At 43.8% G+C, this 27156-nt stretch overlaps 1 protein-coding gene across 4 annotated transcripts in view; it reads left to right on the top strand.

Annotated features, from left to right (window-relative positions):
* rnf24 (ring finger protein 24) overlaps positions 1-27156 on the top strand; it is a 161603-nt gene that overhangs the window by 61589 nt on the left and 72858 nt on the right. The window contains exon 2 of one of the 4 annotated variants that reach the window (XM_072576800.1): positions 24290-24451. The exons of 2 other annotated variants lie outside the window; for them this stretch is intronic. Coding sequence is in view for 1 of the 2 variants with exons in the window: in XM_072576773.1 (XP_072432874.1) it covers positions 18751-18779 (29 nt within the window). In the remaining variant the exon portion in view is untranslated. Of the gene's footprint in view, positions 1-18674; positions 18780-24289; positions 24452-27156 lie in introns of those variants that run through there. One more of the 4 variants, XM_072576773.1, reaches the window with a different exon arrangement.

Genomic DNA, 27156 nt, shown 5'->3' with positions numbered 1-27156 from the left:
TAGACACCAGCAGGTCAGGAAGACCAGGTCATCATCTTCTTAAGGCCAATTAGGGATGGGCAATAAATGCTGGCCCAATCAGTCAGACTCACATGGTCTGATAGCCATTTCAAAAGACCATGGATTTTCTGGTAGCAAAATAATTTTTCCTGCTGTGTAGATGGGAGTTCTGTATCAGAATCACAATTTAGCAGACTCCAAAGGCAATACTCGATGCTCAGCTTTGTTTCTGCTGTCTTTTAGTCAACCACACAGTTTTGCTATTCCCTGTTAATAGCTGGTCTTTCCTTACAATTTAGGTTTCCCTCAGGTTATATTGTTCTTGTTTGGCTTAGACTGACTCTCAGGATAATGCAAAGCTTCATCCATTCTCCCATTAATACACATAGCTGATGATGAATTACCTATAAGCTTTTGTACAGGCTAATTGTTTTCTTCAGTGTAAATTTCTCCTCTCTCAGCAGACGGGGAGGCAATGGCCTGCTGGGATTATTACTAGACTACCCTCCCTGAGACCCAGATAATGTCCTGGGTTCTGATCCTACCATGGCAAATAGTGGAATTTGAATCAATAAACATCTGGACTTAGGTGTCTAATGGTTACCATGAATCCATTGCCAATTGGGAAAAAGTCCATCTGGTTCACTAATGCCCTTTACGGAAGGAAACTGCCATCCTTACCAGGTCTGGCCTACGTGTGACTCCAGACCCGCAACAATGTGGTTGACTCTTAACTGACTTCTGGGCAATGAGGCGATGGACATTAAATGCTGATCTAGTTAGTGCTGCCTTCATCCCGTGAATGAACAAAAAAAAGAATGTGCTTTCACAGCAAGATTTTATTTAGCTTATGCTATCTACAATGAGATCATCTTTCAGTTGTAAAAGATTCGCATTGTCACTGGTATCGCATTTTAATCAGTATTTTGCCTCACCACCTGAGCTCTGATTTTGAACGCATACCATTCAGAAGTAAGATTAAGGAGGTTTCAGAAAATGTCTTTGAAGACCAACTGAAAGAGCGTTTAATAAAGCATGCATGAACAGAGGGTTTTGAAGTAGGGGCAGAGAGCATAAATGCAGGATGTAATGTTGAGCAGTTCAACCTCAGCTGGAATGTCATGTCCAGTTCAGGGCACTGTACTTTCAGAAGGATTGAAGGAATTGTGGAGAGTGCATTAGAGTTTGGAGAGAGTGGTTCCAGGGGTGAGGAATTTCTATTCAGGTTGGTGAAGTTAGAACGTTTTTTTCTTTGAGAGAAAAAGGCTGAGAGAGAACTTTTAGCAATATTTAAAACCAGGAGAGTTCTGGATAGAGTTAATAGTGTCGCAATGTTCTGACTCATGAAAGAATGAGTTTAAAATGTTTAGTAAAGAAGGCGGCATGGTGGCTCAGTGGGTAGCACTGCTGCCTCACAATTCCAGGGACATGGGTTCAATTCCAACCTCGGTCGACTGTGTTTGGAGTTTACACATTCTCCCCATGTGTGCAGGGATTTCCTCCCACAGTCCAAAGACGTGCAAGTTAGGTGGATTAGCCATGGGAAATGCAGAGTTACAGGGATTGGGGGTAGTCTGGATGGGATGCTTTACAGAGGGTTGTGTAGACTCGATGGGCCAAATGATCTTCAACTACACTGTAGGGATTCTGTGAAGGCATCTGACAGTGCAGTACCGTCTCGCTACTGCACAGGCCTTTCAGTTCAGATACCTTTGTGAACATGACTCTGCTTTGCTTTGTTTCAACAGTTAATGTACTTGCACTGAGTCAAGCTACCAGAAATAGGGATGCCAGCAAAGTGCCTAATCGCTGATGGGCATCTGAGGAGCAGGAGAGTCGACGTTTCGAGCATAAGCTCGTCATCAGGATGCTTCCTGAAGAAGAGCTTATGCTCAAAATGTTGAGTCCCCTGCTCCTCGGATGCTGCCTGACCTGCTGTGCTTTTCCAGTGCCACACTTTTTGACTCTTATCTCCAGCATCTGCAGTCCTCGCTTTCTCCTTTAAATTCTCACAGGCAGCCAGCATTTTAAAAGATCCCAAAGCTAGCTTGCTTTGTGGGAGCTTGAAATAAAAGCTTGGAAGAATTTTCTGATACAAGGATTTATTGGTGTACTTAGGTAGCTGCTGAAAACCTGACTGTAAATGAATTGGGCAAAACAATAATGAATGATATTGAAGATAGAGGGAAATAGGATTGACACACATCGCTGCAGAGTGAACCTAAATTGGGCACAGATTGAATTCCTCCTGTGCTAACTTGTCTATGGCTGGTAATAGAAACTTAGCAAAAGAAAATCAAATTGACCAGGTGGAAGAACTGCAGAGCTACATGGCAAGAACAAAGGGAGTGGTACTAATTTCAAAGAGAGGGAGAGAAACTATGGACCAAATAGTTCGAGGATTTTGGGTATGTGCATCCCAGGTTCACTGAGTGAAAATGTAACATTAATCTGACATCCTTTGGTGAGCTGGTCGCAGAGAATTAGAACAGAGTGCCCCTTGGTGATGTTTGCACTATTAATCAATGCCTTTCTGGATTTTACTGTGCTTACTTTCAAAATCAAATGGGTGCTAAACAATGCCTGAAATCCTCTCTTTAGACCATTGTCTGTAAAGGTCATCCACAGTGCACAGTGTTTAGTCTGAGGGAGGGCAGCTCACCCTGGACAGGAAACTGAAACTGAAACTAAAGTTATAACGGGAATATACACACTCTGTGAAGATTAAACTGTGTGTTTATATTTTATTAATTATGAGTCAGAACAGCCAGTCAAAGTAATTAACCCAGTGTGGGAAAATACAAGCTGACTTTTCTTCCATCATCCTCACCCAGTTTCAGTTTTGTTTTTGTTTTGTAACCTGAGGTTCTTTTTTAGTATCTTGCTGAGAGGCCAAACAGGGGTGTGTATCTAAAATTGGTATTTCTGACAGTGCTGGGCTCCCTCAGCACCACACCACGATTTCATGTAACTGGACTTGGCTCTCAGTTTTAAAAGCTACCCACTAAACCACAGCTGCACAAGGCCCAGTGATAGTTCTGGCAGGATTAGAATGAATGTTTGTGCTTGTTTTTGAGGTGAGCACTGAGAATGTATTAAGGAAGGTCTGAACCTTTCAGCTAAATTGGAGTCAGTGGGTTATGGGAAAGTAAGATTTTAGGTGCATCAACCTAATGCTGCGAGGAATACAGGAGAAAAGGTGAGTTTGTTGTTCTTCATCAGAAAGAAGAGGAGACCATTCACTCCTTCCAAACTGCTGTCCCTTTCAATTAGAATATGACAGATTTAAGCTTCAAACCATTTACCAAATTTTCTTCCATATATTTTTGTTGGTTCTTGGTCAACTAAATCAGCCAATTCTCCTGAAACATGTCAATTGATACAATGTCTGCAACTTGTTGGGGGAAAGATTCCAGATTTCCCCATACCCCTTTGTGGAAAGTAGTCACTTTCTGATTTCAGACCCAGTTGGTGTCACCGTGACCTGGACTCTCCCCACCAGAGGAAATCATTTCTGTCGAATTCCTAATATTTTTAAATGCCTTTATGCCTCTGCCATTTAAACATGAATGCAATGTGGAACCAGTCCTCATAATTGAATGTTTTTAGGTACTTGCAGGGTTTCATAGAGATATTCAACCTCTTAAAAAAAACTTTGATAGAGTAAGTAGGGAGAAGTGGTTTCTAGTGGCAAAGGGCTTTGGGAGTAAAAGAATGCAAATGCAATTGGCAAAGGAACTGGAGACGGCATTACGCAGTGAGTTTTGTACACACTGCCGGAAAGGAGAATGGAAACAGCTTGAGGAATAACTCGCAAAAATGAATTGGATGAGTACTCCGACTGGAAATTTGCTGGCCTGTGGGGAAAGAGTAGGAGAGTGTGGCTCAGTGGGTAGAGGTCTTTCAGAGAGCTAGCACAGACTGGATCATTACACGATTCATTCTGATACCTCTGCATTATCCCCTCCGAGGTCAATATAGCTTTCCTGTATTTCCACACCAGACGGGCTTTGTCCATGTGTCCTGTCGAGGGCCGTGAGTGAGGTTACAGGAGGACCTTCCATGTTTTTGACTGAACTAAACAAACCTTTGGGAGGTCCCCTTGGTCAGATCTGATTGAGAGCAAAGGTCAGCATTTCAGTCTGCAAGAGCCCCTGGGATTTGAAGCAAATAAACATTTGTTCCCTGCCACACAATAATCAGCCATCTCAAACCAATGTGACTTTTGTAATTTCCATCTTTGGAAGGACTTCAGTGGTGCATTTTCAAAGCATCCTGCTTTTGACCCAATCCCTCCATGCAGAGTGTGTGGCAGTTAGAGAGGGAGAGAGAAAGTGAGAGAGCGAGAGAGAGAGCTGACAACGTGTTGGCATTGCCCTGGATGTGCCCTGAGTCACTAGTCTGGCATCCTGCCATGAGCAAGCTCAAGATAATTTTTCTCTTCCTGCTCAGGTCCAGCCTAAAAGGCTGAGAATGGTGGGTGTATGGGAAAGAGTGTGGAAAGAAGGGGAAGGGGAAGCCGTGGGGGCTGCCCCCTTCCACTTCCCCCCCCCCCCCCCCCCCACCAATACCCAGTGCAAGCTTGCTCTCTGCAAGTCTGGCAGAAAGTTGAAGCTATTCAAAATGAAAGAAATAGATATTCAGGCAGCTGGAGGACTGTGTTCAGTTCCGGGCACCGCACATCAGGGAAGGATGTCAAATCCTTGAGCAGGGCTCAGAAGAGACTTGTTGGAATAGTCCCAGAGGTAAGGAACTTCAGTTCTGTGAATTGATCATAGAATCCAGGACTTTACTCCTGAAAGTAATGAATGGTGTTCAAAGTTACATCAGGATTCGACTCTATTAAACAGGGAAGAACTGTTTCAAGAGGCAGGAGAGTCAATAACCAGAGAACACAGATTATATATAATTTGTATTCAAATCCAAGGCAGATGAGAGACTTTTAAATTCAGCAAGTTGTTTCAATCTGTACCATGCGGCCTGAGAGGGTGGTAGAAACTGACTCATGGTAACTTTAAAAAGGGAAGTTGTTTCAAATGGATTTGCACAGCCATGGGGAACACACAGGATGGTGGAACAAATTGGAGAGCTCCTTCAAAGAGCTAGCACAGACACAGTTGGGTAGAATGGCCACCTGCTGTGATGGAAGATTCTTTGATTCGATTATACTGACAGGAGAGTAGAGTGCTGTACAGGACAAATAAGCTATTTCTATCACAGGCAGCAGAGAATTTGGGAGAAGATTTGTAGCTCGGGTGCTCATTGTTGTGGTTCTGTTCGACGAGCCGGGAATTTGTCAGGCAGCAGAGAGTTAAGGAGCATTAAGCCAGCGAAGGCAATGACATAGTGCTAATGCTACTGGACATGTCATCTAGAAAGCCAGGTTAAAGTTTCACAGAAACAAGTTCAAATCTTGCTCTGGTAGCTGCAAAATTTAAATCCAATTGTAATTGAAGGTTTTCTTAGTGATGGTGACAATGCAGCTATTGCCAATTAACATAAAACCCATCTGGAGAGCCCCCTTATGTTGCAGCAATAGGGGTCTTCTGAGGCACACTGTTCATGTCTCTACCCCTGGATCAAGGGTTCTTGGTTCAAGTCCTACCTGCTCCAGAGATGCATAATAACATCTCTAAGCAGGTTGGTTCAAAAGACAAGTTTTAAAAAAAACAAGTTCACTCATGTTCACAAGGCCACCCTTACTAGGTCTGGCCAAAATATGACTCTCGTTCTGTGCCTATGTGATTGATTCCTTTCTTCTGCGTGAAATGACTTAGCAAACCACCCTGTACAAGGGCAACTAGGGATGAGCACCAAATATTGGCCTTAGCAAGGATGCCCACATCCCATAAAAGTGTTAAGTAAAACTTGTCCCATTTAATTTTTAAAGCACTGCGATTGGCTGAAAATGTACAGGACTAGCAAAGACCCTTAGATTGTACCTGGCTGGGCCTTTGAATGTCAGTTCAACATTACACATGTTGCTCAGAATGTGTTTATGTTAAAATGAAAAGGAGTGTGCTGCCATAGCCAAGCCTCATTCACCCCTTCCTGTGACCACCTTCTGCCTGAGTATAACAGAGCCTTTGGTAGCCATATTGGTCTGTACAGCCACCTACAGACTCACCCTAACAGTGGGAGAGAGTCATACTCACATGTGAGGGACTGCCTATGAATGATTGAGCAATGAATGTTAAAATGGTGCTGATAGCGTGTGCAGCAGTGCCTTGCTACCTAATATTCTCAACTCCGGACTCCCTGCCCCACTACACAATATATCCTTGGTAGACACAGGAGGTCACAAGTGGCCAACCTTGTTCAAAGCAAACATTTTAATTCATCAGCACCTTATTGGGAACCAAAAATCCAGCCTTTAAAGTAGTTCCGTTGGCACTCAGCCTCCTGTGAGTAGAAGGTCAAGTCTCATTTCAGGTCTTCAGGGCAACAGTGTACAAAAGTCTCTCCAGTGTAGTACTGAAGGAGTGCGATGCTGTCATGAGTGCCAACTCATGTTCTATTTAAACATGGAATCAGGGTCCAGTCTGTCCTCCCAGGCAGATGTAAAATACCCTTTGATGCACTTTTGAAGAAGCTAAAGCGAGTTATCTTTGGCCATTGATTACCCACCATTCAGCTGCAGCTCAGAGAGCAGTGAAGAGGCAGAGTCATTTTGTGAGTTCAAGGCTGAGTATGATAGTTTCTTGACTTATCTGGAAGGGGTTAGACAGGAAGTAAGTTCCACAGTCACATCAGCCCTTATCAAATAGCACTGCAGCTACTCATGCTTGTAATTCTGCTCTTACAAATTTCAGAAAAAGAACAGATTAATAGCTCTTTATCCTGTTAATTAGATTAGATTACGCACAGTGTGGAAACAGGCCCTTCGGCCCAACAAGTCCAATTTTTGAGGCAGCTTGTAGTGTGAAATTTGTCTGCTTTGTTTTCCACTTGACACAAGTGATTACACTTTGTAAATATTTGATCAGTTGTGCAGACAATATTTGACAGCGATTATAGGATATGAAACCGAAAGCTTACTCAAAGAAGAGGGTTTGAAAACATAGTACGTGGTGGAGAGAAGTAGAGGAAGCCAGGTTTTAGGAGGGGATTCCAGAATTGAGGACCTTAACAGCTGAAGGCCTGTGGTGGAGAGATTGAAACCTGGAATGCTCAGTCAGCAGGATCTGAAGGATGTTTGGGAACTCCGAGGGTTCTGGGGTGGGAGGAGGTTACAGAGCCAGGGAAAAGCGAAACCTCAGAAAAATCCAGGAGAGCATTTCTTTCATTCATTCTTGAGATGCTGGCTGGGCCAGCATTTATTGCCTCTCCCTAGTTGTCCTTGAGCAGGTAGTGGTGAGCTGCTTTCTTTACCCACTGCAGTCCACATGCTGTAGGTTGACCCATAATGACCTGAGGCGGGGGTAGTTCCAGGATTTTGATTCAGCAACAATTGAAGGAACAACAATACACTTCCAAGTCACAATGGTGAGCCGCTTGGAGGGGAACTTGCAGCTGATGATGTTCTCATGTGTTGCCAGATGGTGAGCCAGTGTAGGCATGAGAAACCAAAGTTACTTAAGTTTAATCTTGTGATTACGAAAATCCACAGGAAATCAGCAGAGTTCAAGCCACGGTTATACCCTTCCTCTCTAAACTTGGCAAAATACCGCCAACTCTTAAGCAGCTGCACTATCTGTAATTGTTTACAAAGAGCTCCAATGAGTTAGTTAGAGCTCTGTGAGGTTGACGGCCCTCGCTGTTAAAATACTTATGTAATGCACATTCATTGAAGTAGTTGGTACGTGCTGCACCTAAATCTTTTTAACCTTTACCCAATAGAAATTAATCTTCAGAAAGCTGTCAAAGTGTTTTAATTAAATGTGAAGACAGAAAGAACAGCAGCCCACTAACCAACATGAAAGGGACGCCTAGCTCTGTTTGAACTTGACATTGATCCAGCCTTTGGCCGTTGTCACACACCAAAGGTTTGATGGACTGTGCAAGCTTAGACCACCCGCACGTTAACGCCACATACATTCCATTTAAATACTGTGCTAGGCCTCTACCATAACCTTATTTCAATGGAACCGTCAGAAAGAAAAATAACTCAAATTCCATTTCATCAACAGTCCAGTGGTTGCTAGATAACCAGTAGAAATGAGAACGATGACATTAAATGAACTCAAATGTTTACAGCTTCAATTTGCGATATAGTAATGCTATAATTTCCGTCTTCAAAAAGGGAATTCATACACATTAATTTCTTTTGAACCATTCTTCCTCCAACTACCTTTAATTATTGTATAGCTGCTCTCCTGGATTATATATTGATATCTCTGTGAGATATTACTCTTAATCCTTTGGTAATAGAGCTCGAATATTACTGAATAAAGGCACGGTTTGTTGAAGCTTTTTGTCTTGCATCCATCAGGACATTTTGCAAGAAACCAATGTAAGTGGAAAGAACATTCATTTTGCATGAGAGGAAATGGTGATTGGTTGTCACGTGGAATCAGCACTCATCTCATATGCAGTATAAAGACTGGTTTTGCCCTTGAATTGGTATTCTTGCAAAATGCCCTAATGGGGCGCACGGTTGCTCAGTGGTTAGCACTGCTGCCTCACAGCACCAGGGTCCCAGGTTCGATTCTGGCCTCAGGCGACTGTCTATGTGGCGTTTGCATGTTCTCCCCGTGTCTGCTTCGGTTTCCTCTGGGTGCTCCGGTTTCCTCCCACAGTCCAAAGATGGGTAGGCCAGGTGAATTGACCATGCTAAATTGCCCATAGTATTAGGTGTCAGAGGGAAATGGGTCTGGGTGGGTTACTCTTAAGAGGGTCAGTGTGGACTTGTTGAGCCGAAGGACCTGTTTCCATACTGTAGGGAATCTAATCTAAATCTAGAATAGCTTCAACAAAATGTATTTTGTTATCAGGTATACTCATGTATAACTCCTCTGCGACATGTCACTGTTCAACCTGGAAGAAAGTCAAATACCTTGGATTTTGGACATCTGGAACAATTCCTGAAAAAATATCTTGTTGGATTCAAGAGTGTTCTTTGTGTGCCTCATGTCTTCAGACATGGGAGGTCATCTGACTCTCTGCACTAGGACAGGTGAAAGACTGAAGTAAAATTCTAATCTATGAATGCAGAGCCCAAGTAGCTTATAAACTAGGTTCGTTAATCTGTTTAAACATTTAACTGACCATGACAACTCAAACCGGTTGCCTCTGGCATTGCCTGATTGGCAGTCCAACAAATTCAATATTATCATTTACTTCAAAACAGAGTAATCTGGAGGTCGGATATTTAAGTAGGAAATCAGCAGCTAATTGGCAAAATAAAGTTTTTAATTTCCACAATAGGTGAGTACTATGTAAAAGGATTTACCCCGTAGCAGGATGTTCCAGTAAACCTTGGTTTTTCCTCCTTTTTCCATCTTGGTTATTGTATTAATAAGAGACACTTCTGTTTTTTCACACTTAATGTCTCAAGTCTTCAACCACAGTTGGAAAGTAGATAGCAGAAAGATATTACAGTTGTGAAAGCGCTTGTAACTTCTTCTGCATGCCTATCACTTTTAATCAGTCAGATCTTTCTGCTGACTGTGATTTGTTAATCTTCTTGTTTTCTATAGTTCTTTGTTCATGGTCATTGTTTCTCTGCAGAAATCCTTCCGTTCCATATGGCAACAGGTTGATGTACAAAATGTCTGAGTATTGATCCAGCAATTTAAGAACCCTGAGATCTCACCTCCATTGTAGAAAGGGTGTAGAGACACTAGAGAAAGTGCAAGAGAGATTTACAGGAATGGTATCAGGATTCAGAAGTTATAACAACCAGGAAAGATTGAATCAGCTGACACTCTTTTCTTAAGAAAAGAGAAGACTAATAATGGGGGAACCCAACAGAGTTCTTCAGAATTCTGAAGGGATTTGATAAGGCAAATGTAGATCAGAGGTTTTCATTTGTGACGGTTTCAAACTCTAGGTAATAAATACAAGGCAGTCACTAGTAACTCCAGTAAGGAGTATGGGGGAAACTGCTTGATCTAACTTCGTTAGAATGTGGCTCAGGTCACTGCACCGAATAACAGAGGCAAATAGTTTTAGGTCCATTTAAGCAGCAGTTAAATACATGAAGATGAAAGGAATAGAAGGTTATACAGAACAATGTAAATGAATTAAAATGGAATGAATTTTGTATGCAGCATAACACCAACATTATCTGAATTTACTGTTTGCAAAAACTGGGAGTTGTTTTCTCCCAAGAAGAACAGATGGAGATGATTCAAGTTACTTAAAAGAATTGATAAATTACATCTTAAAAATATTAGAGTGATAGAGATGTACAGCACAGAAAAAGACCCTTTGTTCAACTTGACCATGCCGACCAGATATCCTAAATTAATTTAGCCTAATTTGCCAGCATTTCGTCCATGTCCCTCTAACACCTTCCAATTCATATACCCATCCAGATGTCATTTTAATGTTGTAATTGTACCAGCCTCCACCACATCCTCTGGCAGTTTATTCCATACATGTACCATTCTCTGCATCAATAAGTTGCCCCTTATGTGTCTTTTCAATCTTTCTTCTCTCATCTTAAACCCATGCCCTCCAATTCTGGACTACCCTACTCTTGGGAAAAGACCATGACCTTATCCATGCCCCTCATGATTTTATAAACCTCTATAAGGTCACTCCTCAGCCTCCGATGCCCCAGGGAAAACAGCCCCAGCCTATTCAGTCTGTCCCTACAGCTCAAATTCTCCAACCCTGGCAACATCTTTGTAAATCTTTTCTGAACACTTTCAAGTTTCACAGCATCATTACTGTGGCAGGGAGACTAGAATTGCATGCAGTATTCCAAAAGTGGCCTAACCAATGTCCTATAGAGACACGACATGACCTCCCAACTCCTATACTCAACACACTGACCAATAAAGACAAGCAGACCAAACACCTTCTTTACTACCCTGTCGACTTGTGACTGCACTTTTAAGGAACTATGAACCTGAACTCCAAGGTCTCTGTTCAGTAACATTCCCCAGGACCTTTTGATTAAGTGTATAAGTCCTGCTCTGATTTACCTTTCCAAATCTAAATTAAACTCCATATGCCACTCTGATCAAGATCCAGTTGTACTCTGAGGTAACTGCCTTCGTGTTCAGTACTGTTACGAAGTTTGAGGCAGTTTTATTTTAAACGTCTCTCTTCAATTTAAGGTAAAACTGAGGAATTCAGAAAGACATGAATTCAGAGACATGCCTTTGTGAAACAAACTCCAAGAATTCTGAAGAAATTCTGCAGGTCTGGCAGCATCTTGAAAGGGTTTAGAAAAGATGTATAAGGATGTTGCCAGGGTTGGAGGATTTGAGCTATAGAGAGAGGCTCAATAGGCTGAGTCTGTTTTCCCTGGAGGTCAGACACTAATAGGTGACCTGAAAGAGATTTATAAAAGTTTAAGGAACATGGATAGGATAAATAGAGAAGTCTTTCCCTGGGGTGGGTGAGTCCAGAACTAGTGGGCGGGCATAGGTTTAAGCTGAGAGGGGTAAGATATAAAAGGGACCTGAGAGGCAATTTTTTCACACAGAGGGTGGTGCGTGTGTGAAATGAGCTGTCAGAGGAAGTGGTGGAGGCTGATACAATTACAACATTTAAAAGGAAGGTTTTAGAAGAATATGGGCCAAGTGCTGGCAAATGGGACTAGATTAGGTTTGGATATCTGTTCGGCTTGGACAAGTTGGACCGAAGAGTCTGATTCCGTGCTCTATGACTCTAAGAGTTAATGTTTTACGTCCATATGACTTCTTCAGAACCCATGTGCTCAGATTGCCATGGGGGCGAAACAAATAACAGAAACCCTTTGGGATATAAAGCAAAGGTTTTCAGATGTTTACACAGTACCTCACAGAAAAGGAACAGCTACCATTCTGAGGTAGAAAGAGAGAGAGATTGTGTGAGACAAAACGACGGCAGCTGTGGAGAAGCAGAAGGCTATTCTGTGTTAGCAGCTAAGCAGGCTGCTTGGGGAGAGTTTGTTATGTGTTCAGAAAAAAAGGGGAAAGAACAGAGAGGACTTTATGAGATTTAAGGAACAAAGAGTCACCTAGTTGGGCCTTACTCAGGAAAATTGGATCTGGATTGGATCTGGATGACTCAGGCAGTGTGGATCAGATTTTGAAGGACACTAGAAATTTTAGACTGAGCGTGGCAAGAAGAAGTAACGCTGGCAGAGAACTGGGAATCACAGAGGACCCATCTGTGTAATGTTGTACGTATTTATTGGGTGTTCTTACAATTGTTTGTGTTTGTGAAGTGAACTGTAACCAATTATGTTAATTGGTTAATGTGAATCTTCCCTCTCTTTAGTGCATTGTTTTGTTGTTAAGTGATGTTTGGTCTATATTGTGTTTAGATTGATTGAATATAAGTGACAGAACATGAAATCTTTACCTTTAACTTTACCAACAATCATTCGGAATTGCATCTTTTAAAAAAACTGTTGGTTTCACTGGCGAGTATAATAATATGTTGAAGTTTGTGCTAAGATCTGTAAGTCGGGAATGAAAGGCTCATGTTTTGACAGTAGAGACGGTGCACAGGTCAGATTTAACTACTCACTGCATAACTTCATGAACACTTGTATGCAATGTATTACCCAGAGAGGCTGTTAATATGGAAACATTTAACAGCAAGGCAGAAAGATGCTGAGGGCATGAATAATGTTTGCAATTGGCCACACACTTTTCTCCAATTCTTTGTCAGGATTTATTTTGTTTTGTTAAAATCTGATGATGGAGTCAGGTGCTCATGATTCAGTGTTGAATCAGGACAGGGGTTAGGGTTAAAATGGTATTCTGCTACATTACTCATGGATGTGACTCTACATTAATGATTTCCAAGTTCTGTTATTTTAACAAAGGCAATACTGAGTTTGAAGTTAACTCATTCAGTACTTATTCATGATGATCTGTCGGAAGGTATGGAATCCGAGGCGGCTTGAGAGTATCGAGGCTGGTTTGCAATACCTTTAGTACCTGCCATCGAAAGCAATTTAACATGAGGAGCTCAGGGATAACATTCATCTCCCGCTCTTTGTCTTTTTTCTCAATTTGGATTCCAAGTACAATTCCCGATTCACAACTGAGCATGTCCTCAGAACCTTCTCCCTATTACCCACAACTGTAAACATTTGCCACCAATTAAACACTGAAAATAGGAGGAGGAATAGGCCATCAGCCCTTCGAATCTGTTTCCTCATTCACCCTGATCATGTCTGATCATCCAACATTGTGTCTTGTTCCCACTTTCTCCTCACGTCCTTTTGATCTTTTAAGCTCTAAGAGCTATAATTAGCTCCTGCTTGCAAACACTCAGAGGATCATTAATCTTTAGAGAAAGCAATGAAGGCCGTAGCATTGAATGTATTCAAGGCTGTATTATGCAAACCTTTGTTCTGCAAGGGTCAAGACTGTGAGGATGGACAAGAAATTAGTGTTAAAGCCATAATAATATCAGCTCCGATATTACTGACTGAGGAGCTGATACCTGCTCCTATTAGTATTGCACAATGTAATTTCACCCCCTTTGTCAATTTCAGCTCCACTTTGGATAGTAGCTCTCCAATGGAACCATTAGGAGATGTATTGTTTGAGCATTGACCTAAAAGTGTTGGGAGTTTAGTTTGAGAAATGTATTTGGCATGGACAAGTTTGACTGAAGGGTCTGTTTCTGTGCTGTATGACTCTCTGACTATATAGTTTAAATTCTAGTTCCAAACCCAGGGAATTAAGCTGACAGTTCAATGCAATATCTCTCACTCACTCACTAATGCAGCATGTGTCATATAAAAGCCAATACTGCAGGTGTCAGAAATCTAAAAGGAAAGCAGGAAACACAAGAGAAACTTCGCAGGGGAGAGAAACATAGTTAAGATTTTGAGAAAAGATATGATTGTTCTAAAGAAGACTTGACTCAGTTTCTCTCTGTCTCCACAGTTGCTGGCAGAGCTTTTGGGTTTCTCCAGTACATCCTGTTTTTATCCCAATATGAAATGAAAAGCTGGTAGGGATAGGGAATGCTGGATGACTAAAGAAATTGAGGGTTTGGTTAAGAAAAAGAAGGAAGCATATGTCAGGTATAAAGTTAAAGATCACAAACACCAGGTTATAGTCCAACAGGTTTAATTGGAAGCACACTAGCTTTTGGAGCGACGCTCCTTCATCAGGTGATAGTGGAGGGCTTGATCGTAACACAGAATTTATAGCAAAAATTTGCAGTGTGATGTAACTGAAATTATACATTGAAGAATTGATTGTCTGTTAAGCCTTTCATCTGTTAGAATACAGTGATTCTGGAGATTTATCCACCTTTAGCATTTCAAGACATCCAGCACTTCTTCTTCTTCTGTAATCAGGACATTTTGCAAGATGTCACCATCTATTTCCCTACGGTCTATATCTTCCATATTCTTTTCCACAGTAAATACTGATGCAAAATACTTGTTTAGTATCTCCCCCATTTTCTGCAGCTCTACACAAAGGGCACCTTGCTGATCTTTGAGGGGCCCCATTCTCTCCCTCGTTACCCTTTTGTCCTTAATGTATTTGTAAAAACTCTTTGATTCTCCTTAATTCTATTTGCCAAATCTATCTCATGTCCCCTTTTTGCCCTCCTGATTTCCTTCTTAAGTATACTCCTACTGCCTTTACACCTGGTCAGGTGTACCCTAAAACTGTGTGAGAAGCTAGAGAAGTGATTGTTGGGTCTCTTGCTGAGATATTTGTATCATCAATAGTCACAGGTGAGGTGCCGGAAAACTGGAGGTCGGCTAATGTGGTGCCACTGAAGAGTGGTAAGGACGTGTATGGAGTGAGCTGCCAGACGAAGTGGTGGAGGCTGGTACAACTGCAACATTTAAGAGGCATTTGGATGGATATATGAATAGGAAGGGTTTGGAGGGATATGGGCCGGGTGCTGGCAGGTGGGACTAGATTGGGTTGGGATAGCTGGTCGGCATGGACGGGTTGGACCGAAGGGTCTGTTTCTATGCTGTACATCTCTATGACTGTATGTGTTAGTTTTTCCTTTTGTGTGTGCTCCACTGTCAGAGGTGCTGTTTTTGGGTTGGATTGTTAAATCATTACTTGTTCAGCTCTGGTAGGTTGGTCCAAAATATCTGTTTGTTTAAGAGCAAGGCAGCTGACCAGGCCTTCTGGTCGTAACTCAGGGCCAAGTTTTATCTGAACAACTGTCTGCAAATTCTGAGTAATTGGTGTGAGACAATGAGATCCTGGTGGGCCAGGCCCAGTGGTGTCACACTGCGCATCCCTAATTGACCCTGTATGATGTCTTGCCAGGCCATTTCAGAGGGCAGTAAAGAGTCAACCACATTGCTATCCATCTGGAGTCATGTGTAGCCTAGAACAGGTCAGATTGAGGTCTCTGAAGGACTTCAGTGAGCCAGATGAGTTTTGATGATAACCAATGATTGTTTCATGGCTCCTTTTCAAAATTGACACATCCCTCAGCATTACTCTGGGCCTCTGGATTATTACTGCAGTCACATTACCACTATCCCACCACCTCCACTTGTCATTTATGAATATACTAGATAGGTTTACCCAAACCGTAGACAAAAATGGAAAATGTTAGAAAAGCTCAACTGGTCTGGCAGCGTCTGTGGAGAGAAATCAGAGTTTATGTTTCAGGTCGAATGACCCTTCCTCAGAACCGATGGTAGCTATCCAAACCCATGGTTTGTCAGTCATGGCTATGCAGTGTGAAGCTAAACTAGACCAGTTTTCTTCTGGTCTATCCCAATACAGTCTCCATTAGACCCTACTCCCAAGTGTTGTCACCCTTTGAAACCAGTCTTACTGTGCTGTTGGTCTGACTGCAAGACCTTTCCCTAGCCCACAGTCCATCCATGGAATCTGGAGTACTGTCAGTCTCTGGGAGATGTCTAATGGATAGGATTCCTGGATTTGAAAGAATCAGAGATCAATCTCTCCTGCGTAGCTGAGGGAAAACCACGCTCTGCCGTTCAGATATGGTCTCAATTTGTCTGAACAATCTGTTGTTATTAGTCAGAATGCAAAATGTTGGCACTGGTGAAAGAAGGATGGACCAGGCAATAGGCCCGCCCCCTCGGCCATGACCCCATCCCCCATCACCAAACCATCATCTCCCAGACCATACAGAACCTCATCATGTCAGGAGATTTCCCACCCACAGCTTCCAACCTCATAGTCCGGGAACCCCACACTGCCCGATTCTACCTCCTTCCCAAGATCCACAAGCCTGACCACCCCGTCCGACCCATTGTCTCAGCCTGCTCCTGCCCCAAACTCATCTCTACCTACCTCGACACTGTCCTATACCCCCTAGTCCAGGAACTCCCCACATATATTCGAGACACCACCCATGCCCTCCACCTCCTCCAAGACTCCTGTTTCCCCGGCCCCCAATGCCTCATCTACACCACGGTCATCCAATCCCTCTACACCTCCATCTGCCATAACCAGGGCCTCCAAGCCCTCCGTTTCTTCCTCTCCCGACGTCCCCAACAGTATCCTTCCACTGACACTCATTCGTTTGGCCGAACTGGTCCTCACCCTTAACAATTTCTGCTTCGAATTCTTCCACTTCCTCCAAACCAAAGGGGTAGCCATGGGCACCCGTATGGGCCCCAGCTATGCCTGTCTCTTTGTTGGCTATGTAGAACAGTTCATCTTCCATAGTTACACCGGCACCACTCCCTACCTCTTCCTCCGCGACATTGATGACTGCATCGGTGCCACCTCGTGCTCCCGCGAGGAGGTTGAGCAATTCATCAACTTCACCAACACATTCCACCCTGACCTTAAATTCACCTGGACCATCTCTGACAGCTCCCTCCTCTTCCTGGACCTCTCCATCTCCAGCAATGATGACCGACTTGACACTGACAATTTTTACAAACCCACTGACTCCCACAGCTACCTGGATTACACCTCTTCCCACCCTACCTCCTGCAAAAATGCCATCCCGTATTCCCAATTCCTCCACCTCCACCGTATCTGCTCCCAGGAGGACCAGTTCCACCACAGAACACACCAGATGGCCTCCTTCTTTAGAGACAGCAATTTCCCTTCCTACGTGGGTAAAGATGCCCTCCAACGCATCTCATCCAATCCCGCACCTCTGCCCTCAAACCCCACCCCTCCAACTGTAACAAGGACAGAAGCCCCATGGTCCTCACCTTCCACCCTACCAACCTTCGCATAAACCAAATCATCCGCCGACATTTCCACCACCTCCAAATGGACCCCACCACCAGGGATATATTTCCCTCCCCACCCCTTTCCGCAAAGACCATTCCCTCCGTGACTACTTGGTCAGGTTCATGCCCCCCAACAACCCACCATTCTGCCCTGGCACCTTCCCCTGCCACCGCAGGAATTGCAAAACCTGCACCCACACCTCCTCCCTCACCTCCATCCAAGGGCCTAAAGGAGCCTTCCACATTCATCAAAGTTTCACCAGTACACCCACCAATGTCATTTATTGTATCCGTTGCTCCCAATGTGGTCTCCTCTACATTGGGGAGACTGGACGCTTCCTAGCAGAGCACTTTAGGGAACATCTCCAGGAGGAGAAAGTGAGGACTGCAGATGCTGGAGATCAGAGCTGAAAATGTGTTGCTGGAAAAGCGCAGCAGGTCAGGCAGCATCCAAGGAGCAGGAGAATCGACGTTTCAGGCTTCAGAATGAGGAAAATGTGTCCAGCAGGCTAAGATAAGCCTGCTGGACACACTTTCCTCATTCCTGAAGAAGGGCTGATGCCCGAAATGTTGATTCTCCTGTTCCTTGGATGCTGCCTGACCTGCTGCGCTTTTCCAGCAACACATTTTCAGCAACATCTCCAGGACACCCACACCAATCAACTCCACCGCCCCGTGGCCCTCCTCCCACTCTGCCTAGAACATGCAGGTCCTGGGCCTCTTCCACCGCCACTTCCTCACCACCTGATGCCTGGAGGAAGAACGCCTCATCTTCCACCTCGGAACACTTCAACCCCAGAGCATCAATGTGGACTTCAACAGTTTCCTCATTTCCCCTCCCCCCACCTTACTGCAGTTCCAAACTTCCAGCTCAGCACTGTCCTCATGACCTGTCCTACCTGCCAATCTTCCTTCCCACCCATCCACTCCATACCTACTCTCCTACCTAACACCTTCAACCCCACCCCCATTCACCTATTGTACTCTTTGCTACCTTCTCCCCACCCCCATCCCCCTCCCATTTATCTCTCCACCCCGGAGGCTCCCTGCCTCCATTCCTGATGAAGGGCCTTTGCCCGAAAAATTGGTTTTCCTGCTCCTCGGATGCTGCCTGACCTGCTGTGCTTTTCCAGCACCACTCTAATCTAGATTCTGATCTCCAGCATCTGCAGTCCTCACTTTTGGCCAGGTAGTAGGAGACAAGGCCAAGTTGTGAAATTTCCAGATATACCTCCAACCAAACTTTGCAATGTTCCTGCTGAGAACAGCAGAAATCGTTGTTGCACTGACATATAAAGCCCACACTGAAAGAGTTAAATGACATTGACATTCAAACTTCGTGGTTGAGTTTGTGGCTGAAGAGGGCGGAGCCAAATCCAAATCGAACACAAAGATCTGCTACATGTACTGAATTCCGGTGTTTGTATGCATCAGACTCTAAGGCATAACTTTGCCTACATTTCATCGCGCACAAGCTAATGAAGTTCCAAGTGAGCAAGATGCACAGGTGAGTATTGATAAAGATGTTCTTATCTTCTGGGCTGAGGAACCAAGTATTGCTGTACCAGCCATTGTGTCATTCTCTTTTTGAGAGTCACCAACCGGGCCTTAGTTGTCTGCTGTTCGCGGAGCCCTGACCAACTTGTTCCTGTTATTCCAGGAGAGTCCTCTATCAAATGAACAAACAGAAAATGTTACCGTTAGTCAGTGTTAGTTTTGAAAGTGTCTGTGTGCATTCCACAGATTTGTCTGGTAACTTTGGAAACTATGGGGCAGAATATTTGGAGCTTTTATAAGGGCCTTTTATGTGTTATCTAGTGTGCTGTCAAAGGCAGATGTCAAGAGTGTCTCTCTGTCAATACCACTCTGTGGTAAAGAATAGCAGCAACAAAGATCAGAGTTAAAAATAATGTCCTTTTTACATGGCTCTTTCTTTGAGAAATAAGACTGCCTTGTTTAATTTTGTCAAGGGCGACTTGTTAATTTTCAATACCTTTGATACTACCATTTAATATGGGGGGGTGCAGGGATGTTTTGGAGATGCCAGTGTTGGACTGGGGTAGACAAGGTTAAAAATCACACAATACCAGGTTATAGTTGAATAGGTTTATTTGGAAGGACTCCAACGTATCTATAACCTGGTTTTGTGTGAGATCAAGGATAACATTCTTTTCTCATTCTTTCTCTTTTTTTCAATTTGGATTCTAAATACAAATCCCAATTTCCAGCTGAGTATATCCTCAGGCCCATTTCCCTACCACCTTGAACTGTGAAAAATCATCACCAATTAAACACTGAAAATAGGAAGAGGAAAGGCCATTGGGCCCTTCAAGCTTGCTCCATCATTCACTATGATCATGTCTGACCATCCAGGGTATATTGTTCCCACTTTCTCCACATATCCTTTGATCCCTTTAGCTATAAGAGCTGTATCTATCTCTTTTGAGAAAACTTTCAGCGTTTTGACCTCAACCACTTTCTCAAACAGTAAATTCCACAGGCCCATCACTCTCTGGGTGAAGATATTTCTCCCTATCTGAGTGGTAAGTGGCCTACCCTTTATCCTTACATTGTGACTCCTAATTCTGGACTCCCCCCCCATCATCAGGAACACGCTTCTTCTGTGCACCCTGCCTGTTAGAATTTTATAAGTTTCTATGAGATTCCCTCCTCATTCTTCAAAATTCTAGTGAATATTATCCTAACCAATCCAGTTTCCCTTTATACACTGGCTATCAGTCTGGTAAACTTTTTATTGCAGTCTTGTCCGTAGCCAGAGTATCCTTTCTCAGGTAAGGCGACCAAAGCAGCACACAGTACTGCAGGTACGATGTGATAGGGATGAGCTGGCACTGCAGAAGGTGCAAAGGAGATTCACCAGGATGTTGCCTGTGCTGGAGAGTTTCAGTTGTGAGGAGAGATTGGGTTTTCCTCGGAGCAGAAGAGATTGAAGGGGATATGATATGTGTAAAATTATGAGAACAATTACAAGGCTGTGGGCCACATGCTGGATAATGAGATTAGAATAGGTAGGTGGTTGTTTTTGGCTGGTGCAGACTCGATGGGCTGAAGGGCCTTTCTCTGTGCAATCAATCTCTGTGACTCTATGTGGTCTCACCAAAGCCCTGTACAATTGTAGCAAGACATCCCTACTCCTGCACTTGAATCCTCTCTCTATGAAAGTCACCACCATTTGCTCACTTTCAGAGACTGGTTTACAAGGACAAATGATTTATTTGGACATGGGCTAAGTGCTGGCGAATGGGACTAGATTAATTAAGGGTATCTGGTCAGCATGGATGAGTTGGACCAAAGGGTCTATTACTGCACTGTACGTCTCTATGACTCTATCCCATCCGGGTCTTGTTGCACCTCTCCTCTTTCCCAATCTGTCAGCATTCAGATAATAATCTGACTTCCTGATTTTGCTAACAAAATGGATAACCTCACATTAATGCACTTTATAATTCATATGCCTTGCATTCGTCCACTCACCCAACTTGTCCAAATCACATTGAAGCATCTTTGCATCCTCCTCACTGTTCAGCCTCCCACCCAACTTTTAGGAGCATAAGAACAGGAGTACGCCATTCAGCCCCTCAAGTATGTTGCACCATTCAGTGCAACCACGACTGATCTGTGGCATAACTCCATATAGATGCCTTTGGCCCAGATTCCTTAATATCTTTGCTTAACAAAAATGTATTTATCTCAGATTTAAAATTGACAGTTGATCCAGCTGTTTGTGGAAGAGAGTTCCAAACTTCTCCCACCCTTTGTGTGTCAAAGTGTTTCCTAACACCTCTCCTGAATGGTCAGACCCGAATTCTCAGACTAGGCCCCCTTGTTATAGAATCTGTTCCAACCTTCCAGCTCAGCACTGTCCTCACCACTGTCCTCCCGAACCAGAGGGCACAGCTTAAAAATAAGAGGTAGGTCATTTAGGACAGAGATGAGGAGAAACTTCTTCACCCAGAGAGTGGTGGGTGTGTGGAGTGGAGGCCCAGTCTCTGGATTCATTTAAGAAAGAGTTGGATAGAGCTCTCAAGGATAGTGGAATCAAGGGTTATGGAGATAAGGCAGGAACAGGATACTGATTAAGGATGATCAGCCATGATCATATTGAATGGTGGTGCAGGCTCGAAGGGCAGAATGGCCTACTCCTGCACCTACTGTCTATTGTCATGACTCGTCCCATCTGTCCATCTTCCTTCCCATCTATCCGCTCCACCCTACCCTCCGACCTATCACCTTTACCCCTTCCTCCATCCACCTATTGTACTCTCAGCTACCTTCCCCCCCCCAGCCCCACCCCATCCCATTTATCTCTCCACCCCCAAGGGTCCCAGCCTTATTCCTGATGAAGGGCTTTTGCCCGAAACGTTGATTTTCCTGCTCTTCGGATGCTGCCTGACCTGCTGTGCTTTTCCAGCACCACATTCTTGACTGTAATCTCCAGCATCTGCAGTGTTTAGTTTCAAGCGGTGGAAATAGTTCATCTTTATCTACCCTGCCTTTTCTTGTTAATATTTTGAAGATTTTGGTCAGATCACTCCTAACTTTCTAAATTCTAGAAAAAACAGGCCCAATATGTGACATCTGTCCTTATAATTTAACCTCTGATGACCCTTCTGGACTTCCTGTCTGTGAGTTTGATTTCCAGAAAAATTGGAGTATTTCAGCATTAGTTGAAACCTTTATATGTCATAGAGTCACAGAGATGTACAGCAGGAAACAGACCCTTTGGTGCAACTCGTCCATGCCAACAATGGTTTTTGCGTGTCAGCGATAAGTTATTTGTGGTGACATTTTTGAAGTTGTTCTTTAGCTTTTGCTTGTTTCCTGGCTTGGTTGACTTGTATTTGGTAACTGTTAAAGAGATTGTTTGGTGGTTGTATTGAAGTTACTTCCCCATGCTATTTTGGGAGCCGGTACAGACATGATGGTTCCAATGGCCTCCTTCGTTACAATTCGATGATTCAATGTCACACTGCGGTCTCTGCCCTCCTCCACCCCTATCTCTGTTTTCTCTCTTGCATATTATTCCTCTTCAACAGAAAAGTGTAAACTACTGCTTTGTCTTTTGTGTTCTGCTTTGACTTCCAAATGGCTTGAGTGAAACCTTGCTGACTGTGTTATCTTGAAATGTACTTCTTTTCCTTGGCCTCACAGTCTCGGAGGATGTGAGTGGATCAATGCTTTGGTGAAGGCCACAGGCCCAACTAGGTTAGTAGTTCTCTGAGCCAGCTTGTGACTAATGCCACAACAGTGCATGATGTGGCTCATTGTAGTGTTTTGATTGATATCACTTTTGGGGCTTTTTTTTTAACTGTGAAAGCGTCAGGTGAATACTGTTGTTCCACCCATGTCCAAGGGAGAAAGAAGTAGTGGATACATTGATAGGGGAGGCGAATTCGGAGAGGAGGAAATATAAATGCTGCTACAGTCCTGTTGGGTCAAAAGGCCTCTTTCTGCACTGTTGAGTTTGAAATAATTCATTGTAAAAAGTGTCTCATGTACCAGACTTGTAACTTAGCATTCTAAATTGTCTCCATGACCAGATTGACCGGTTCAACATATTTCCAGGCATACGTGTTGTCTTACATAAGATTCCATCAGACTGTTGCCGACAGGGTGCATTTTAGAAGCACTTTGTAAAGTTCAGATTGACCCAACCTCTTATCCTGTTACCGTTGCTTTCCTGGTTAATAACCAGTTTTTCACAGGAGGGGTGTATGCCAACCGTTTCAGAAACTGCTCTATATTTCTGCACTCCTGTGACCTTTGCACATTCAGCCTCCTTCCTTGACACTTTCTGAGAAATAAGGTGCTGTGAGTCTGCCTCCATCCAGGTGTTTTATCTGATGCAGCAGATGCTTACTTTATCTCCCATTGCATAAACAACTGTGAATAATGCTGTTTGCAGAAGCCACAGACATTTATTATAACTAACTAGTAATTATATACACTGCTTTCGTCAGAAACTTAACTGTCTTGGCTGAGCATAAGCAATTGGTTGCAATGGAGGAACCTACTTCCAGTAGACTGTGATGCTTCAAGCAATCTGAGTTAAAATGGAGTATGAGATGGTTTTATACTCTCTTCTCACATATTACCATGCAGTGATGATACCATGAGTGCTTCATTTAAAGGCTCGCTGACAAACTGGCCGTGAGACCTAACACAGCATTTTGGGCCTAGGCAGCTCCAGGTATGGTCAGCACTGGTGGGGCAGAGATGTGCAGGAGGCTAGAATTGAGGGAGGTCACGGTTCTTGGAGGGTTGTAGAGCTGGCTGGAAATGATAGGACAAGGGATGCCACAGAGAGATCTGGATATAAGGGATAGAATTTTAGAAAAGACACTACCCTAGGAACCTATCAATGTTGAACTTAAATAATGTGTGGGCCATTCAGCCCCTCGTGCCAATTCTGCTATTCAGTAACAGCATGGGCTGGTCTCATTGTGGTCTCAACTCCAGCTTCCTGTGTGCTCCAAGAAATCAGACAGACAGGGAACCAATGTAAGGCAACAAATACACTGGTGAGAGGTCAGGGCACATGGGGTTTAGGAGAGACCGTGACATAGGATAAATGTCACTGGGCTAATAGTCGAGGGAATATGGTTTTAAGTTACATTAAGGTAGATCATGAGATTGGAATTCAATAAAATCTGGAATTAAAAGCTAGTTGAATAGTGACCATGTCAATTGTCATAAAAACCCACCCGGTTCATTAATGTACAATAGGGATGAAAATCTGCCATCTTTACCCAGCCTGTCCTGTGTGTCACTCTAGACTCACAGCAACATGGTTAACCATTAGCTAGCCTCTGTTCAGTGGGCAGGCCATCAATGCTGGCCTCGACAACGACACCCACATCCCATGAAAGAATTTAAAAATTTGTGGAAAATAAACCCTGGAATTGTCCAGTCATGCTGAATGCCTGGCCTCTTTGCTTGAAACATGATAATAAGTTAATACGTATTATTTGCTGTAAAGCCTGCTTTCCTGTGTAGGAATTGAACAATACAATGCCAGGTTTCTCAGTTGAAGAACATTCTCTGCCTCTATTGCCAAGAGAGAGCTCAGTGAACAGGAAAGAAGCAAAGCAGATGCTTCCTCTCCTTCCTTCAAACTGCAAAGCTCAACTAACAACCTCAAACTACAGCAGCTCAATCGTAAGTATTTCAAATTGGGGCTCTCACATAGAGTCGTGGAGATGTACAGCATGGAAACAGACCCTTCGGTCCAACCCATCCATGCTGACCAGATATCCCAACCCAATCTAGTCCCACTTGCCAGCACCCGGCCCATATCCCTCCAAACCTTCCTATTCATATACCCATCCAAATGCCTCTTAAATGTTGTAATTGTACCAGCCTCCACCACATCCTCTGGCAGCTCATTCCATACACGTTCCACCATCTGCGTGAAAAAGTTGCCCCTTAAGTCTCTTTTATATCTTTCCCCTCTCACCCTAAACCTATGCCCTCTAGTTCTGGACTCCCCGACCCCAGGGAAAAGACTTTGCCTATTTATCCTATCCATGCCCCTCATAATTTTGTAAACCTCTATAAGGTCACCCCTCAGCCTCCGATGCTCCAGGGAAAACAGCCCCAGCCTGTTCAGCCTCTCCCAATAGCTCAAATCCTCCAACCCTGGCAACATCTTTGTAAATCTTTTCTGAACCCTTTCAAGTTTCACAACATCTTTCCGATAGGAAGGAGACCAGAATTGCACACAATATTCCAACAGTGGCCTTACCAATATCCTGTACAGTCGCAACATGACCTCCCAACTCCTGTACTCAATACTCTGACCAATAAAGGAAAATATACCAAACGCCTTCTTCACTATCCTATCTACCTGCGACTCCACTTTCAAGGAGCTATGAACCTGCACTCCAAGGTCTCTCTGTTCAGCAACACTCCCTAGGACCTTACCATTAAGTGTATAAGTCCTGCTAAGATTTGCTTTCCCAAAATCCAGCGCCGCGTATTTATCTGAATAAAGCTCCATCTGCCACTTCTCAGCCCATTGGCCCATCTGGTCCAGATCCTGTTGTAATCTGAGGTAACCCTCTTCGCTGTCCACTACACCTCCAATTTTGGTGTCATCTGCAAACTTTCTAACTGTACCTATTATGCCCGCATCCAAATCATTTATGTAAATGACAAAAAGTAGAGGACCCAGCACCGATCCTTGTGGCACTCCACTGGTCACAGGCCTTCAGTCTAAAAAACAACCCTCCACTACCACTCTCTGTCTTCTACCTTTGAGCAAGTTCTGTATCCAAATGGCTAGTTCTTCCTGTATTCCATGAGATCTAACCTTGCTAACCAGTCTTCCAAGGGGAATCTTGTCGAATGCCTTACTGAAGTCCATGTGACAGGAATCCTTCCCACTTGACAAGTGGCCACAGGGAAGATGACAGAAAGGTCACATATTCAGTAGCATTCCTACTGCGTCCAGAATTACATTCTGGATGGGAAGGTCCATAATGGCCTTTGCCAACTTGCCACCAATTAAGGCCTTTCAGTGGTCGGTACACAGCCACGGATAAGCCTCTACTGGACACCAGCCCAGTGACTCGCCACCCCAGTGGGTGAGAAAAATGTCTGATTTCCCGACAGGGAAACCATGGCGACCTCCCTGCCAAGGCAGTGTTCCCTCAGAGGTTCCTCACCTGCTCATCGCCATGCCAACGCATTGGTGTCTTGTTCTGGAAGTCACTGCCGCACACGGACTGTGGTAAGATATATTACTGTTAACTTGACTGCTCGCAGGTTGGGGAGGGTCATCCACATTTTTCCCAAGGTGGGGGAGAGGTTGGGCAACACAGATGGTGTGGGCAACGCGTTGGCTACTGAAAGCCACTTTGACTGCCATTGCCACTAAACACCCCATTCCCTTCTCACCATCCCACCCTGCAATCCCACCAACCCTTTAAGAACTACTTAGAACGTAGAACATTTCAGCGCAGTACAGGTCCTTCAGCCCTCGATGTTGTACTGACTTGCGGAACCAATCTGAAGTCCATCTATCCTATGCTATTCCATTTTCATCCATATGTTTAACCAATGACCATTTAAATGCCCTTAAACTTGGCGAGTCTACTGCTGTTACAGACAGTGCATTCTATACCCCTACTACTCCCTGAGTAAAGAAACTACCTCTGACGTCTGTCTTATAACTGTCACCCCTCAATTTAAAGCTATGTCCCCTCATGCTAGCCATCACCATCTGTGGAAAAAGGCTCTCAGTGTCCACCCTATCTAACCCTCTGATTGTCTTCTATGTATCAATTAAGTCACCTCTCAATCTTCTTCTCTCCAACAAAAACAGCCTGATGTCCCTCAGCCTTTCCTCATAAGAACTTCCCTCCATACCAGACAACATCCTAGTAAATCTCCTCTGAACCCTTTCCAAAGCTTCCATATCCTTCTTATAATGAAGTGACCAGAACTGTACACAATACTCCAAATGTGGCCGCACCAGAGGTTTGTACAGCTGTACCTTGTGGCTACGAAACTTAATCCCTCTATTAATAAAAGCTAACACACTGTATGCCTTCTTAACACCCTATCAACCTGGATGGCAACTTTCAGGGATCTATGTACCTGGACACCAAGATCTCTCTATTCTTCTACACTACCAAGAATCTTACCATTAGCCCAGTGCTCTTTATTCCTGTTACTCCTTCCAAAGTGAATCACCTCACACTTTTCACATTAAACTCCATTTGCTACCTCTCAGCCCAGCTCTGCAGCTTATCTATGTCTTTCTGTAACCTACAACATCCTTTGTCACTATCCACATTATCCATCAACCTTAGTGTCATCCGCAAATTTACTGACCCACCCTTCTACACCCTCATCCAGGT

The sequence above is a fragment of the Chiloscyllium punctatum genome, chromosome 1 (genome assembly GCF_047496795.1).
Source record: "Chiloscyllium punctatum isolate Juve2018m chromosome 1, sChiPun1.3, whole genome shotgun sequence".
NCBI classification, from domain to species: domain Eukaryota; kingdom Metazoa; phylum Chordata; class Chondrichthyes; order Orectolobiformes; family Hemiscylliidae; genus Chiloscyllium; species Chiloscyllium punctatum.
The sequence above is the reverse complement of the archived record's forward strand: the minus strand, read 5'-3'. Positions and strand labels throughout refer to the sequence as shown.